We start from the raw sequence: 17,313 nt of genomic DNA on the forward strand, positions 1-17,313 counted from the left end.
TGGTCAGATTCAAGCTGAGAATAGCACCTTTGGTAGATCCCTCATGCATCAGAGAAGTAAAGGTTGTGGAAATGTCAGTTTCACGCTCTTGGAAACACCACACGGGTTGCATTTTCATTGATCCACAGCAAGGACAATGCACACTCAAGACAGTGTTAAAGCACTGTATGGTCAGACACCATTACAGACAGGCTAGAAAGAAGAGGATCATGTTTTTGATGAGAAAAAAAAAAGCATTAGACAAGATAGACGAACCTGAATGATGTGAACTCCAAAATAAAATCAGAACTTAATTTCAATATCAATTCATTTCAAATCAATGACATTTGCAATTAATCATTTACAAATGCAATTAAAATCACATATATCAGCATTTGCTGGGGAAAGCCAACCAAAAGTAGATAGACGGAAATAGCACTACAACAGTTGAAGAATACATAAAATTGAATGAATTATTCAATTATACTCTCCATGCCCCATAACGCCCAAGTCAGTACAGTGCATGGTTAAAGGCCAGACTAGAACGGCTGCGGGAGAAACTGTAGGATTCACGCTACAAGGAAATCTTTCCTTTCATCATCATTCTCGTTGCTTGGCATTGACTATTGCGCTGTATTTCAGGAGTTGCTCCTAAAGCAATGATTACTAGCTTTGCACATAAAGAAAAACCCAAGATAACGAAAAAATATCTCCATCAGCATACAAAGGAGCATTTTGCTCACTACAATGTTGTTGTTGATGCAGTTTTAAAATAAAACTCGACGCCATGGGGGTTTATATGAAAAGTTGCATGCGAAAAGCCATGGTGAGCGTTGTGTGTTTTGGCTGGGGGTGTGTGTGTGTGTGGGGGGGGGGGGTCTTCTACCACGGACCAAACAGTAAATTGATTGTGGCAGGTCAGAATGAGGTCATGCAGGGATGTTCTGGAGTATCCTCACCTCCAGCTGACCTCTGGTCACCGTCATTACACTGCTAGAAAGTCATTTTGTATTTTGACATTAATTTTAGTCAATTTGGAAATAAATCCTAGGAAATCAGAGGCTTGAAAGTAGAATTGCTCTAGCTGCTGAATGCAGAAAAACCTGCTTGGGCTTCAGAAAATGACCTGAAGGAGTGGTTTTTCGTTTGCTGATCAATTTTCCACCTGGCACACCACAATTTCATAATTTGTTTTTTACTAATAATAATCTATTCATCTCTCCATCCTTCTCTCTCTCTCCCCCCATCTATCCATCCATCCATCTCTTCACTCAAAGTAAAATGCAAATATATGTATGGTGATTAGTCAATGTACATTTATAAAAGGCATGAAACAGAAGTTGCGATAGCCTTTTCTTCCCTATTAGTGTCGTATATCCGGCTTCTCAAACAAGACAAAAATGTAGACCTCAATATTACATTTCATGGTGACTTTATTTTACTATTCTTCATCATATAAATATATAAAAATAAAATAACAAATAAACAAAAGTGGACAAAAACAAGCATCAGAGCTGAGCTGGATTACTGAAAACATTTCTTGCTAAAATAGTGGCTAAAACCACAATCCAACTCTAATCCACTTTTCGGACTGAGTCTACAGTTGTTGGTTCAGTGTGGGAACGTTCCAGTCACTGACCATGCTTGGCATGAGAACCAGTCGGACCACAAGAACAACATTAAAGGAATAGCGTTTCAAACATGTAAAAAATCTGTAGCTTGCAAAAAAAAAAGCACAGTCCTATCCCAGATTATCAGTTTTCTTAGATCTGTAGTTCTGCTGGAATCACTAGAATTTGCTGTGACATTGCTTTTGGAAAAGGCAATTAGATGCGCTCTCAGCACTGCTAAACATTCCACTAGCTCCGTTTCCATGAGTTCACAGGGTTAAACGAACATCTGAGCGAAGCATCAATATGGGTAGAAAATATGTTTTGTAAATAAACAGCCTGCTATACTATAAAGGCTCATCCCGCTGACAAAACGGAAACTAGTAAGTAAAGATCATCAATTTTACCCTTGAAAACACAGTTCTTCTGTTCTTCAGACTTGCTGCCTTTCCTCGCCGAAAGCACTTTGAAAGACTAAAGCAGGTCTAAAGCAATTTTCAATTTCACTTCAAAACCAACCAACGCGTACAACCTCCCATGGTACACTTTGCTGTTGAGCGTTTGCTAGATTTCCTAAAATAGCAATGATCAAAAAATAAAAAGACCCTAAATGTGGATTTGCGACTGCATTGTTGAGAAACGCATACGCTAGTTGGATAAAAATGGGCTTTTCGAAAACAAAAAAAAACAGCTGTAATGGTTCTCCAATCTTACCTTGGTGATGAGGATGCGGTATTGCTCTAGCAAAGCCTGATCGTTGTGGCAGCCAGACAGGAGCTGCCATACTTCAGCTCGTAAGGCCTCCGGGATCCCAGGCTTCACCAGAGCAGACAGACCCTTTGGTCGCACCAACAGGTTTCCTTGCCTGACATGTGGAAGACAGACGGTGTCAATGCAGCACAACCGAGTTCGTTTTCTGCAGTTGTGTTCAATATAGACTGCGCACTCCAAATCTGGCCATACTACCAACTTAAATGTTTTAAGTCAAGCCAAAAGTCTTACCATCTCTTGAGGATCCCTGCCCAGGATTCCAGAATCATCTCGGGACAGTCCTTTGATACGTCTCCTGTCCCACTATAGATCTCACTGTCGCTATCTGTACAGCGGGGGACAAAAACAAATGTTCGTTACCGTTTTGTTTTGCCAATAATTACAAGAAGAAAAATGCACGACATGTTTTAATTAAAACATACTGTAGACAAAAATATAACAATAAAAAAAGAACACAAGATTAGTTGTGGATTGATTCGATATGTAGCAGTAAACTGAAGCGCTTTGCCTGAGGGTTAATGAACTCACTGAAACGCAACCTATACATATGAGATTGATAAGATGTGTAGACAACATAAACAATGTTGTGTAATAATATTGCAAATGCATAAGTGAACTTGAACAGAGTTACGCACTAGTAAATGTGCAAGTAATCATAGACAGTGACCTAAAGCATAAATAATTCACAATACTCTTACAATAGTGTACTTGTTTTGTTTAAATGCTAAAATACATGGGCTCATTTTGGACTTTAATCATCAACCTAAGTATTTCCACTGACTAAAATCTGAAGGCAGTTACTATATTAATAAAGGTAATATATTGTTTTCAATAGACACAAACTATGACTAAAAGGTGAGGTCACATTAACAACATTTTTAGGTTATTTTTGGGCTAAAAAAGATCCATTCATTGACAATAGTGTAGTGATGTATGAAACACCACTCACACAAAAGTCACTTTGAAACCAAGCAGCTTTCTGTTTGTTAACCAGTAGCAAAATCAGCTTGAGAAAAAATTTCGCCTTAATGAAATTCGCAAAATTCTAGATCGCGTGGATTCCAATTGAAACGACTGGATTTCGCCATGGGGGAATGTGACTGAAAGAGATACTTAAATGTAACCAATCATTATTAAGAACTATTTCCATCTCTTGCGGAGTTAAACGTGCAAGCCTTTCAGCGTTCAGCATGTGCACACTAGTAGACCTTTCTTTTCAAGCGCTAAAATCATTCCCGACGATATGATTACAAAGGCTGCATCCAAAATCGCATACTATAGTATGAATGTAATTCTGACATGTTGTCATTATCATGAGAACTACCAGTGTCAATTGCGTTGCTTCACTTCCATTCACAAATCCCCTCCCGTGGACCTCATGGGAGAGTAAAGTGCCCACTGTATGCACACTTCAGAATCTCAGTGGAAGCAGGAAGTCATCCGTACTTTTAGCTTCCTCTTTTATGTGCACTGTGAATTAGGACCTACTACTCTTTTCACATACGGTTTCATATATTAGGGAAGTATGCGATTTCGGATGTGATTTCTAAAACTACATCCCACAGACGGTCCATGTGCCGGAGCGAAATGAGAACTAGGGAAGTCTACTTTCGGTTAAGCTCAAGTCGTGACCCTTTGGTGAGAGTCTACGAAAGTACAAGATATGCATGTTGTAGGCAAACATCACTCTAAACTCCTTGCTTGGCATCACTTCGAATGACACAATTCGGACATGTTAGGATGCTGCACGACTTACAAATTACAGAATCGTCCTTGCAGCATCCAGAAGACCGAGTTGAGTTATACGCCATACACACCTGCATTAGTCAGGGCCTCGGAGTGCCAAGATTACTGTCACGCCTTGAGGTGATAAAGAAAATGTCTTGGACTTAATGTCTGCAAAGGTCATTAAGAGCCGACCAGCAGACTCTCTGCCCATATCTCAAGGTCTGTGTCCGCAAAATGGCCGCCCGTAAAGATGTTTGCAGAGGGAATGAATGGTAATGCATCTGGTGGTGATAACCATGTAAGACCAAAAAACACTGGGAGTGCTGTGATTAAATATATGGTAATTATGGCAAGAAGAAGTGAGTTTTAATGTAAAGATCTTCGAATAAAAAACTATAACGGTTGTAGTGCTGAAAGCAGGGATGAATTTACGGGTCATCGAATAAAGGACGCGCAAGGCACTGCTTTTTGAGCCCATTTACAATGTTCACGACCTCCAGCAATAGCCTCAAATGCTGTACGTTTTACAATCCCCGATGTGAGGTCTGGAACACAGTGGTTTCTTTTGAAATGCTTTTAAAGGGCTTCTTTTTACATTTACTGCACAAGTGCCTTGGCAACGTTGCAAGAAGTGAGAGATAGAGATAGGGAGAGAGTGAGAAAGAGAGAGAGCGAAAGACAGACCAGCCTTGAGCAGAGCCTCTGTCGCAAGGTGACATGGCGGTTCGGCAGCAGATGTAGGCGGATGAATCTACTTTTCCATCTGGCTCCCCAACAGAGCTCAAAAATGGTAGAGAAAGATGGCGAGGACGAACACTTACAAAAACAACAAAGATTTTCTTGTACAGACCAGAATAAATTGCACAAATCAAAAGATGAATAAAAATAAAGCTTTCATTTATTTCGTAAAAGAAGAGGGATGCTACGCAAGAGAAGTTGCGATTGATTAAATGCAATAGTGGGTGGAAAATATGCGGGTGCTAAATAATTTATGCATGACAATATATCTGTGACCATTTCAGTTAATTTTATCAATAGTGCTCATACTCTAAGGTGGTTTGTTAAAATAAATCCATAACCCAGAGACCACCCAGAATGCTTTAGCACTGGCACATAATGATTGTAAAATGTAAAAATAAATAAATACAAATTTGGCATTGGTCAAGTGGCCATTAATATACATGCATGTATGTTTGTATAAATATATATACGGTACATATAAACACACAATATATATATATAATTTGTTTTTGTTTTTTAATTTTACAGACATATTTGCTTTTGTATTGCATCTCTGGTCCTTTTTTTTCTGCCACAATTTTTGGTTAAAGACACTAAAAAAAAATGCTTGTGCATTCTGTTCCACTGTTCAAATCGTTTTTAACTGCCAGTCGATTGGGTAAAACTGGCCTGATTATACAAATGCGGCTCTTAAGGTCGATTGGTCAGCTAGTCGTTGACTAAATAAATAAATAAAACATTTAAAAGTGTGCCAAAATTTACTCTGGATACATCCGTTCTCTTTAAATGTTCATATATTCATATATTTTTCAAATGATTTATGAGTTACAAGAGTTAATTTAGTTCTACATGTTATCAAATCTGAGACCCGACCATGTGGGAAAAGAATTTGCTTAGCCTATGGAAATCTATCTGTAACAAGACATATTCGCATTTAACTCCACCTCTGTTTTACCAACATATGGAGTCCCTGTATTAATGCTTTCTAAAATACTAACAATCTCCAAATCTGGCAACCTTCAACTTTACTTATATTATGTAAACAGTCTTGCATTCTTCTCAGCTCCAAGTATACTATACAAAACGTTCTAGGAATATTCAGACAGCATTTATCTTATAATGGACACCTAGCGAGCGGAGAGCACCGCAAATAAACATAAAAAATATGCAACTATCACACTGTTCACGGACATTAGGTAGTGAATAGTGCAGAACGGCCCTATAAGTGATATTTAACATGCTACTCAAACCCATGTAATCATTACTCCATGTTGTGTGAAAAGACCAATTGAGCAGAACCCAAGACAACAGAAGAAAAAAGAAAACGCGGCCAGTTCCAGGTGGTCAGATGACACACAGAGACAGAGAGCCAATACCACTTAACCAAATTGGAATCCATTCTTCTGAAATGGGCGCTGATAACCACTTGAAAGACGCCAGGGTTTCACATCTCCGGCTTGTGGCACCCTGTCAAAAACATAGGCCGTCTCCGCTTGGCGAAAAAGACAGACGGCTGATACACTTCACCTCGAGCTACGGGCCGAGACTAAATTAAAGCTGGCGATGGATTCGTGCTGCCAAACCGCAGGCAGGAAAAAGTAAGGGCCGCGAACGTTGATCATGTTAAAATTTGGGGGGGGGATCTGGACGGATGATCTCATTCACTTAATGTTTTAGCATTGACATATAAAAATAAAAAAATAGCAAAACAAATGGACCTGCTGAAGCTTTGCTGCCAAGGCAATCTGTTCTTTTTAGTCCGCATGTACACACATAAGTTCGCTCCCTCTCTCACTCTGAACAGCCGTCTGACTAAGTTTAGAGTTGGTCATTTTCCCCTGTATTTGTGAGACTGGACAAGTCAGCAAACTCTCATGGAAATTAAATTACTTTAAGGCATCAATGTTCAATCACAAGCCGATCCAATCGTATTAAAAAAATCGAATAATTCCGTAAATAAATTAAGAAATGTCCATTTTGATTTCATGGCGACTTTAAAGTCAGAGATAGTGTGTAAAATGGTCAAATACATTTAAATGACTAACATTGTAAGTGGACTTCAGCAGACTACAAAAGTGTAGGGTTCCTTTAAAAGACTTCACCTTAAAATGGAGGCCTCGAAATGGCAACAAACATAAAACACAGGAAAGCACTCAGATAAACTAGACGGTGACATACCTTCCTCTGGTTCCTCTTCCTCCGTGGAAGACTGCAGGAGGCCAGCCGCACATTCGGTGTGTTTCTGCAGGCTGACCACTTCATAAATGGCATCTCCCTGGCTGCCCTTCCCGGTGCCCTGCAAACATATAGAGCAAAAACATGCAATATATAAATATGTGTTTATGTATGTATATGTATATATATATATAGTAGGAATTTTAATTTATAGATGAACTGTTCCTTTAAGAGGCGAGCGTGCAGCGAGAGCGTAGCATTGAAAGTTAGCTTCACCTTCGCTACTGCTTCAGTGGAAACAACAAATACATAATTGCACACAATTAAAGCAAGTGGCGATAGAAAAAGAGGTTTGCAGAGATTACACCCGTACTACTCCGCTTCAAGTAACTCTTACAAACATTTCTATTGACACTGCTTCCCTCGCGCCATGTGGCTCTTATGTAAACCGTCGTTTCCATTTTTAATTGCAAAGTGGAACTGTACTACAGGCGAAGAATGATGTTTACAGCCAGAATAATTATACGCTAATTCCTCGCACCTAATGAGCAGCGCAAACAAATACGGAATAATAAAATAACGTGGAGAATGGGCTGGGTCTATCGCTAACGCCATAATATTATCTTTTAATTAGCTTTTAACTACAGCCCAGGCATTCTTTCTCTCTGCGATAAGATAGCTACAGAGGCAATCAGGCAGAGATGCAGGCTGCAAGCTCTAATTACTTGAGCATGATAATGAGCGCCGGGCCTCTTATTAAGCTACGAATTATACAAAGCCTCCATTTGCCGCTTCACAGCTTCCAGGAGTTACTGCCCCTATTCACCCTTCACAAAAGCTCACTTCCTTCCTCAAGGTTTGTTCTCCATCTGCGCAGCCACTATATGGCAGTCTAGAACTGTTCATAGGCGGTTCACAGGCTTCGTGAGAAATGAGTGAATCTTATGCCTCGTTTCCACTGAGCAGTACGGTACGGTACGGGACAGTACGGTACGGTTCGGGTCTGTTAACCATGATCTGGCTAGCGTTTCCACTGCCAACAGTACCCTTACCTGATAGGCGTGGTGTTTCGATCTACGTCATTTTCGCGCGAAGAAGAACATAGTAAACTACAATGGATGACATACAGCAGATCTAGTTCTTGCTCCTCGACATGTATGATGTTTGTCACAAGAAGACAAGCGCCGACATTAGGATTTTCTCAATATCAAGTACGCAAAGTTTGTACTTGCCATGTGCGACTCCTACATGCAAATGGTAGGCTACAGCGCGTTCTTAAAAGCGTCACTCAGCTCGCGCTGCTACTCCGGTTATCTCTGTCACTCGGTATGTACATTTTAAGCAACAATAAAACGAAATATGTTATAAAACACCACTCTGCCTCTTTTCGTTTTCATTTAAATAAATTAAACATATAGGGACACAAATGTGGTTCATGCGCAACGCATATTGATTATTCACTGCACGTTATACGTTATTCTATTTATAACAAAACGAAATTTAAAACACAACCCTAACGTTACCTCTTTTCGTTTAAAAAAATAAATAAAATAAACATATTCCAGGCAATATATGCATTTGTACAAATGTTGCAATAAACATCAGTGATAATCTTGTAATAAAAAATGACAATAAACCATATTTCTTTTTGTAAAATTTCAGTTTTATCAATAATAGCCTACATAAAACTTTAAGTAAAGTACAAGAAGCTATACAATAATAAATAAAGCAAACAATTCAGTCAAATATCCAAATGCAGCGCTCTAGTCTTTACAAGTAAACACAAATAACGTTAATATGAAACTAAACTTAGCCCTCAGCCAAAACGATTGACAGGGAACTCATTATATATTCACGAGACCAAAGATCGCCCGTTAGGTCTACACAAAACGAATTATATCTTATGTTTAACCACTACCGTCGGAGTCAGCGACGAACTAGCCGAGGAAAGGCTCATCCAGCCGGGAAACATGAGCGCCGAGCGCCCGCTGAACACATGGATCTCACAACCGGGGAAAAAAATAATCATCTTTATAAATAAACCACAGATTTGAGCTTTAAACAACTACATTTTCGCCTGAAAAACTCTTAAAATTACATTTCGTGATACAGTAACAGTAGTATTATATTAAACTATATTAAAAAATGGCGCTTCTTATGTTGTCATTCCTCTTGTAGCACGCGCAAGTGACGATTCTCTGTCAACCAATCAACGTCCTGCAGTGATCTAGCTCCACCTTTTAGTACCGTTCCACTGTGCTAGGTACCCCAATGGAAGGGTACCTAAAAAGTGGTACGGTACGGTTCGGCTTTTTGGTACCATTCACAGCTTTTGACAGTGGAAACGCAAATAATTGCGTACCGAACTGTACCGTACCGTACCGCTCAGTGGAAACGGGCCATTACAGAGCCTGTCAAGATATTTTCAGGGGTTGAAATATGACCTGGAAACAAATCTATTTTATTTTAAAACCCTGATAACTAAAAGACTTTTGGCACCATCACAATATTTTCATAACAATTAAAGGTGATTATATATATATATATATATTTTTATATATATATATATTTTTATATATATATATATATATATATATATATATATATATATATATATATATATATATATATATATATTTCACCAATATAGATATTGATATAGATGTGTATTTTTTTTGACACCTAATTTAAGATCAAATTTTTTTTTTTTATACAACTTTTATTTCACTGATTAACGCAATTAATTATAATGAAATAAAGAAGAATAAGAAAGGTACCGGCTTCAGAGTAAGTTTTATTTTTTAAATGATACACCTTTAATCACCAATTACTTTATTTAATAAAATATTATCACCTTTAATTGTTAAGAAAATAATACATTAAAAAACTACTTATTACTTATTTAAAAAATAATAATAATAAAACAAAAATTTTGGGGGTGAAATAGGGTGAAATATTTTTTTTCTTTCTTGCTTTAATTTTTACCAATTATTTAATTGACGTTATCACCTTTAATTGTAATGACAATAATGAAATAACCTAATTTTATCCAAAATATTTGTGTGTAAAGCACTAGAGTTTAGGATTCAGCATATATGAATAATATGTAAGTGTGTGTGTGTGTGTGTGTGTGTGTGTGTGTGTGTGTGTGTGTGTGTGTGTGTGTGTGTGTGTGTGTGTGTGTGTGTTTTAGGAGTGTACCTGTTTGAGCTTGAGGTAAAAGGTTTCAGAGAAGGCCTTCCTGCTGAAATACCAGAACCTCTCATTAGCCGGATAGACCCGCACTAGCGCCTCCATGAGGAACCGAACAGGTTCTACAACCTCAGTCACCACCAGGTCCACTGCCACCGTCATGTAAACCTGCTTATCTGGAGGGGCAAAAGTTCACAATTAAAGACAAAACTGCCTCGATGTGGGCAGGGAGAATATTAACCAGTAATTTCACAAACCCACTTTTCATCATCCAATCAAACTGAAAACAGATCAAACCAAGCCCCGCCCACATTATTTCCCCATTACATATTCTTTTAACGGAAGTGTAAAAGTTTCAGTCACGTAACGTTTCATCTCGTTTAATCACAAACTAAGAGTCGAATCAGACATACAGCAAAAAAGTAACATTTCTAAAACTAAAATCTCTAGTCAAGTGTGGCAGAATGTAGCATTCTGGGAACAGCTATTCTCTCTCAGATTACGAAACCACAAATCAGTGAAAACCAGCCTGTTTCAGACTAAGGGGTTTTTATTATTTCAATTAACAGGAAACAAGAACGACAATAGCTACAGATTTATGAGGGAATCGCTGAAAATAGATTCCAATTACGATAGAGTCAGGTCAGAAAAGGTGGTGGGGAGAAAGATGGGAAGGTAAATAATAGAAGATCTGTGGTGGGTCTCGATTGAGACTTACAAACGGACACAAAACCACAACGAGGTCCGTGGAATGTTAGAGAGTAATAAAGTGTAGACCTGAAATGACAAACTCAGGTTCATTCAGGTCGCGGAATTGAACGTTATTAAAACTGAGGTGGCTTTCTGAATCAACCAGACTGGAATTTAATTTCTAAGTAAATTCCATATAATTTCACAAAAAAACATTAAAGCTGCAGTTTGGCCTCATACCAAATCAACTATACATACAGTATACTGTGATGAGGATTACAGGTACTCGAGGCCAATACTGCTTCCTGTTTCCAAGTTGGACCACTCAAGTCATCCTGACATTTTTTTAATCAATATGTTTTCTTGTCATTAAATTTACAAACAGCCTTGTCAATGAATATTCAAATATTTTAGAGTGAATTTGGAATAATTTGATATATATAATATGCATAAACTTTAATGTATATATATAAAGTTTATGCATATTTCATACACTACAATCACAATTTTTATATGGAATTTATAGAAATGTATTTATAGAAATAAATGCTATACATAATAGATTTATATATTAAATATAATATATATTATATTTCATGACTTAAAATGTACAAAGTTAAACATTAGCATTTATAAATCATCATTTTGAATTAAACAATATAAATGATATAAAATTAAACAAGAATTTGTCAATAAATAAAAAATAACCTATATATATATTTAATTTACTATAATTAAATTGTATATGGTATTAATATAAAATGTATTAATTAAATATATTAAATTATATGTTTATATATATATGATATATATATATATATATATATAATGTATGCATTATATAATGTATTTTTAACACACATATTATATTCTGTAATTTATTAGTAAAGAACTACTAGAGTTATACTTTAAAATAATTTAAATTTTCTATGATTATTTCCTTAATTTTTAAAAATTAAAACATACATATAGACACATACAGACATACCGGTACATTAATAATCTACATATTGGTAATAATGATCCATTAATGAACCCCTTATTAGTCATCCTCTAGTTCAGGCCAAATTGAGATGAAAATTAATTCAAACTATATTGCTGTCAGTGAGAGATGGCACACATTTTGTCCATGATAAGAAAAGCTGCTGGAACAGAAACTCAGCATGCTCAAAGTGTTGAAAACTGTATGGCTTGCAAGTAATGTGAGAAGGACACAAAAGATGGCAGGAAGGAGTGTGAATTTCAGTGAAACCTGTAAACTTGGCCACAGCTTGATGTGCAATGAAAAGAACTAGAGACACTTGAGAAGTGAACGAGTTTGTGTATTAGCTTTCACCTTTCGGCGTGTCCTCGTTCAGTGCCTGGAAAGCCGGAGTGTTGGGATTCCAGGTGCCAGTGATCACATACGCCTTCCCATCGGCACTCTTGCCCATTGACTCCTTCAAACACAACCACACAAAAAGTCAAGTTTTCCTACTTCTATAAAGACTAAAGATTCATTAAATAAGTTTAACGGTGGTAAATTTAAGATAGCAAGTGCATTTATCTAATAGGACAAGCGTTTATTCATTTGAGTGTGTGATTTCTAAAAACTGGTTGAAGGAAATTAAATTAAATTAAATTAAAGCTAATTAAATATCTATAAATCAAACCCATATGAGTCATTTGCAGTCTTTGCGGGGCAGAATTTCATTGGATAAACTCCACAAATATGACATTATCAAATGAAAAACACCTGCTACAGCATTAATAAGATATTTTTTATACATAATTGGTTTGTTTCTTTAGAAGAGGAACTGAAACAGCATGCAGTACACATTAAAAGGAAAAAGCAGACTTGAGATTAATTGCATTAACGAATAAAACAATTTAAAAAAGGGATTCATCATGATTATTTTTGATCTATTGATGGCTCTTATATAGACACTTTTGGGCAAAGTATCAATTGATGACATTTGTCTACACCATCCAGATGGCAACAAGCTTCTTGAGGAAAAGTGTGACATTAAGCCTTGTAGGATGTTTGATTCAGGAATCCCTGTGAACCCAATTACGCGTGATTGAACTGCTAATTGTTTTTAGTCTTGATGTGCAAATCGCCATTGCTTAACTCGCTCAAGGGCCTTTGTAAAATGATGTTTTTAATGAATAATAAAAAGCCTATATTTCCATTAAGTGTTTCTAAAATTGGCAACAGAAAGGTTAACATTTCATATTGAGCCTGAGGTACAGCTATAACAGCTCAACCCCGAGCAGTCGCATTGCGAGATTACTGGGGGAAAACTCCAGAAATGTGTCTCACCATGTCGAGGAGGTGCATGTCGCTGTTACGAACTTTCTGACCAGGACTCAGCAGCATCCCAAAGCACCTGGACAGCAAGCAAATGGTTTTGATTGTGAGGAAAAGTATTATTTATTATGTACATAACATTTTGACATTGTGATTTGAAGCTTCTTTCATCAAGTAATACACTATATGAAATAGCAGCACTAGTTTTAACAGACAGGAACTGATGTCACTGTGAGGTGTGGCAACATTTGTGATGGGCTCATTTTCATAGCAAGTCTCAAAGTGAAGAGGGTTGTCTCTACTGTAACTAGAGCAACATCTAGTGGTTGCACAACGAATCACATATATTTCAACTCCAAAACACAATTATAGATCAGCTTTATACTTGTAACACGATATATACAAACAATATGTGTGTGTACAGTGTATAGATATATATATATATATATATATATATATGTATATACACACACACACATATATAGATAGATATTATACATATATATTTGTGTGTGTATTATATATATATATATATATATATATATATATATATATATATATATATATATATATTACACTGTACACACACACAAATATATATATATGATCAACTTTATACTTGTAACACGATATATACAAACAATATGTATGTGTGTGTGTGTACAGTATATATATATCAGAATTAATCATACCCCTGGTAAATATGATCAAAAATGGCTGTAAAAAATAAATCTGCATCGTTTATCCTTTTGATCTTTGATTAAAAAAATTGGCAAAAGTCTAACCTTTTCTTTTAAGTAAAAGAATTGAAAGTGGGGGGGAAATCACATTATTAAATAAATGTTTTTCTCCAAAACACGTTGGCCACAATTATTCATACCCCTAGAATTTTTTATGAGTAAAGTATCTCTGAACTATATTCCCATTAATATTCACTTTTTTTTAGCACACCAGGGTGACTAGGAACATGAAATTGTCTAGCTATGACTTCTTGTTCACAGGAGTTTGAATATGAGGAAACACAAAGGCCAAATTCCCTTAATCATCCATAACAATGAGTAAAACCAAATAATATAGTTCTGATGTGCAGCAAAAGATTGTTGAGCATCACAAAATGGAAAGTGGCTGTAATAAATAGCTAAAGAATTGAAAATCCTCATTTTGACCATCAGGGCAATAATTAAGAAGTTATAATCAACTGAAGATGTCACGAATCTGCCAGGAAGAGGACGTGTGTCTATTTTGCCTTAATGGACGGTGAGGAGGACGGTTTGAGTGGCCAAAGACTCTTCAAGGATCACAGATGGAGAATTGCAGAGATTAGTTGAGTCTTGGGGTCAGAAAGCCTATTTAAAAAAAATCAAACGACCCCTACAACACCACATGTTGTTTGGGAGGGTTTGAGGAAAAATGCTCCTCGCTCATCCAAAAACAAACTCCAGCATGTTCAGTTGTCAGACACGACTGGGTCTTCACACGGCACAGGTTCTGTGGTCAGATCAAACTAAAAAAAGAGCTTTTTGGCAGCAAACACGCTAGATGGGTTTGGAGCACACAAGGATAAAAAGTGCCCCATGTGTACAATTTAATATACCGTTGGATCTTTAATGTTGTGGGCATATTTTTCTGCTGGAGGCCCTGGACTTCTTGTTCAGATACATGGCATCGTGGATTCTATCAAATATCAACAGATTAAAAAATCTAAACCTGACGGCTTCTGCTATAAATCTAATAATGGCCCGTGGTTGGATCTTCCATCAGGACCACGATCCAAAACAAACATCAAAATCAACACAAAAATGTGTTAAGGAGCACAAAATGAAGCTTCTGCCATGACCGTCCCAGTTCCCTGACCTGACGAGTGGAGTGAACTGAAGAAGAGTAGCAGCAACATGGATCTGGGGGAATCTGCAGGATCTGGAGAGATTCTGTATGGAGGAATGGGCTCTGATTTCTTGTCAGTTGTTCTCCAAACTCATCAGGCATTATAGGAGAAGACTCACAGCTGTTATCTTGGCAAAAGGAGATTGCAAAAGGGTATTTAATAAAAGGGTATGAATAATTGTGGCCGACATGTTTTGGAGAAAAACATTTATTTAACAATGTGACTTCCCCCCCACTTTCAATTCTTTTACTTCAATGAAAGGTTAGACTTTTGCCAATTTTTTTTAATGAAAGATCAAAAGGATAAACGATGCAGATTTATTTTTTACAGCCATTTTTTATCATATTTACCAGGGGTATGATTAATTCTGAGCTCGACTGTGTATATATATATATATATATATATATATATATATACACACACACACACACACACACATATATATAGATATTATACATATATATTTGTGTGTATTATATATATATATATATATATATATATATATATATATATATATATATATACATACATACATATATATCACACTGTACACAAACACAAATATATATCATATACCGGTATATATGATGTTGCATGATATTTCATGTAATAGTTGCCATAAAAAATGTAAAAGATATAATAAATTACTATACAAGAACAATACAGCATAAAGACTTTTTTTGTTTCCTTTTAACTCATTTCAATTTAAATATATTGCAAAAAAAAGCCTAGAACAAGAATGTGTCCTACTGTCTGCTTTTGACTAGCAATAGCAAGTAACTAATCGTGGTTCATGGCTGTGCCTGTGACAAACTACAGCCTATTGCCAATCTATAGAAAAAAACTTAAATGTGTTCCACCACTTTCAGTTAAAAAATTTTGTAAATCATATGACTTTTTTTTTTTTCTTTAAAGGCAAGGCCCTGGCAGTCATTATAAAGCAAAATAAAAGGAAATGACAAAACATCTGAATTTCTGAACTCTAGTGGCCACATCCCAGAACCCACCTCTCTATTACCAGCTCCTGGTTGGACATCTGCTGGACAGTAACAGACACTTTTTTATGTACACCCTGCCGCAGCTTGAAGTAATATTTATCTCTGTCCTTGGGAACTGGACTGCAAGATATAGAGCAAGAGATATAGAGCAAGAGAGAGGGAAAGCAAAAGTAAGAGAGAGAAGATTACACTTCTATTTTGATTTTTTTTAAACAACACAAACCAAAAAATTATTCAACAATTCATGAATAGCAACAGTATAAAACACACAAAGAGCAAGACGTAGGCAGAACTGAAGCTTCTCCAGAAGTGAGTAATGACAGACCTGAAGTTTCCTTTGCCGTCATCTTCTCTCACTTCTAGAGAAACGGTGAAGGTGAAGACGTCGCTATCGGGGGAAAGTGGCAACGCTGAGTCTCGCATGTCTGTGGCAGCTTTTGAAGATCGCTTGAAGGCCGTTGAGAAGCTATAGAGGATGCGACTAACCTAAATAAGGAAAGGAGGTTGAGCTTAGTTGATTTCTACATTTCAAGATCAAGACCGACTCTTTGAACATTAAACATTACTGAACTCACAGCCTCTTTGATGTGGCAGGAGAAGACGTGGATTTGAAAGTCCTCTGAGCTGCGGTAGCTCTCGGTGAAGGAAAAGCAGTCGCTCTCGTCAGATCCCTCGTGTCCTCGTGCACAGAACAACACCTTGTAGATGGGAAAAGATGCGATTTCTGTTCCGGTGGCCTGGTCGACGATCCTAGAGTGATTAGAAACATAAAAAACAAGTCATAACTAAAGTCGAGTGCTTTTTGTTCAGTCCATTTTGCGATACGACCCTGATAAGATCGCAAGAAAAACCCAAAGCAGTATGCATCACATAATCGGAAATATTTTATGGTATTCATCAACTTTAGTCCAGACTTATATATATCAAAAAGCGAAACGTTTCTGGAGTCAGCTTAATAGGTCAACACACTTTTAATAGTGCCATCACTAACACTAAATGGGATATTTACATTTAGATATAGTCTAAATAAGTAGTGAGGGTATTTTAAATTTAGTAGTACTACAATGAATAATGTTACAGTGTAAAAATGTCACTAGAATTAGAGCAGCACTTTCCACATGTGCATCAAAAGTTTGTTTAGCTAGCTTAAGAGTCCTTTCTGAGGTTTACAGAGGAGAAACAGTGAGGTGATCGATCTGAGGTTACACCAGTTCCTGAGAAAAAGAAAAAACGCACAGGGTGAGAAAACAGAAG

General features: G+C 36.7%; 1 protein-coding gene across 3 annotated transcripts in view; it reads right to left on the reverse strand.

Annotated features, from left to right (window-relative positions):
- The window catches only part of rabgap1l (RAB GTPase activating protein 1-like), an 81,271-nt gene that overhangs the window by 57,285 nt on the left and 6,673 nt on the right, over nucleotides 1-17,313 (reverse strand). For all 3 annotated transcript variants that reach the window (XM_079593270.1, XM_079593271.1, XM_079593272.1), the window contains exons 5-13: nucleotides 16,635-16,809; nucleotides 16,385-16,545; nucleotides 16,069-16,179; nucleotides 13,189-13,255; nucleotides 12,223-12,325; nucleotides 10,206-10,372; nucleotides 7,008-7,125; nucleotides 2,592-2,685; nucleotides 2,304-2,454 (exon numbers count right to left, since the gene is read on the reverse strand). In XM_079593270.1, coding sequence (XP_079449396.1) covers nucleotides 2,304-2,454; nucleotides 2,592-2,685; nucleotides 7,008-7,125; nucleotides 10,206-10,372; nucleotides 12,223-12,325; nucleotides 13,189-13,255; nucleotides 16,069-16,179; nucleotides 16,385-16,545; nucleotides 16,635-16,809 — 1,147 coding nt within the window. The remainder of the gene's footprint in view (nucleotides 1-2,303; nucleotides 2,455-2,591; nucleotides 2,686-7,007; nucleotides 7,126-10,205; nucleotides 10,373-12,222; nucleotides 12,326-13,188; nucleotides 13,256-16,068; nucleotides 16,180-16,384; nucleotides 16,546-16,634; nucleotides 16,810-17,313) is intronic.

The sequence above is a fragment of the Phoxinus phoxinus genome (genome assembly GCF_949152265.1).
Source record: "Phoxinus phoxinus genome assembly, chromosome: 20".
NCBI lineage: Eukaryota > Metazoa > Chordata > Actinopteri > Cypriniformes > Leuciscidae > Phoxinus > Phoxinus phoxinus.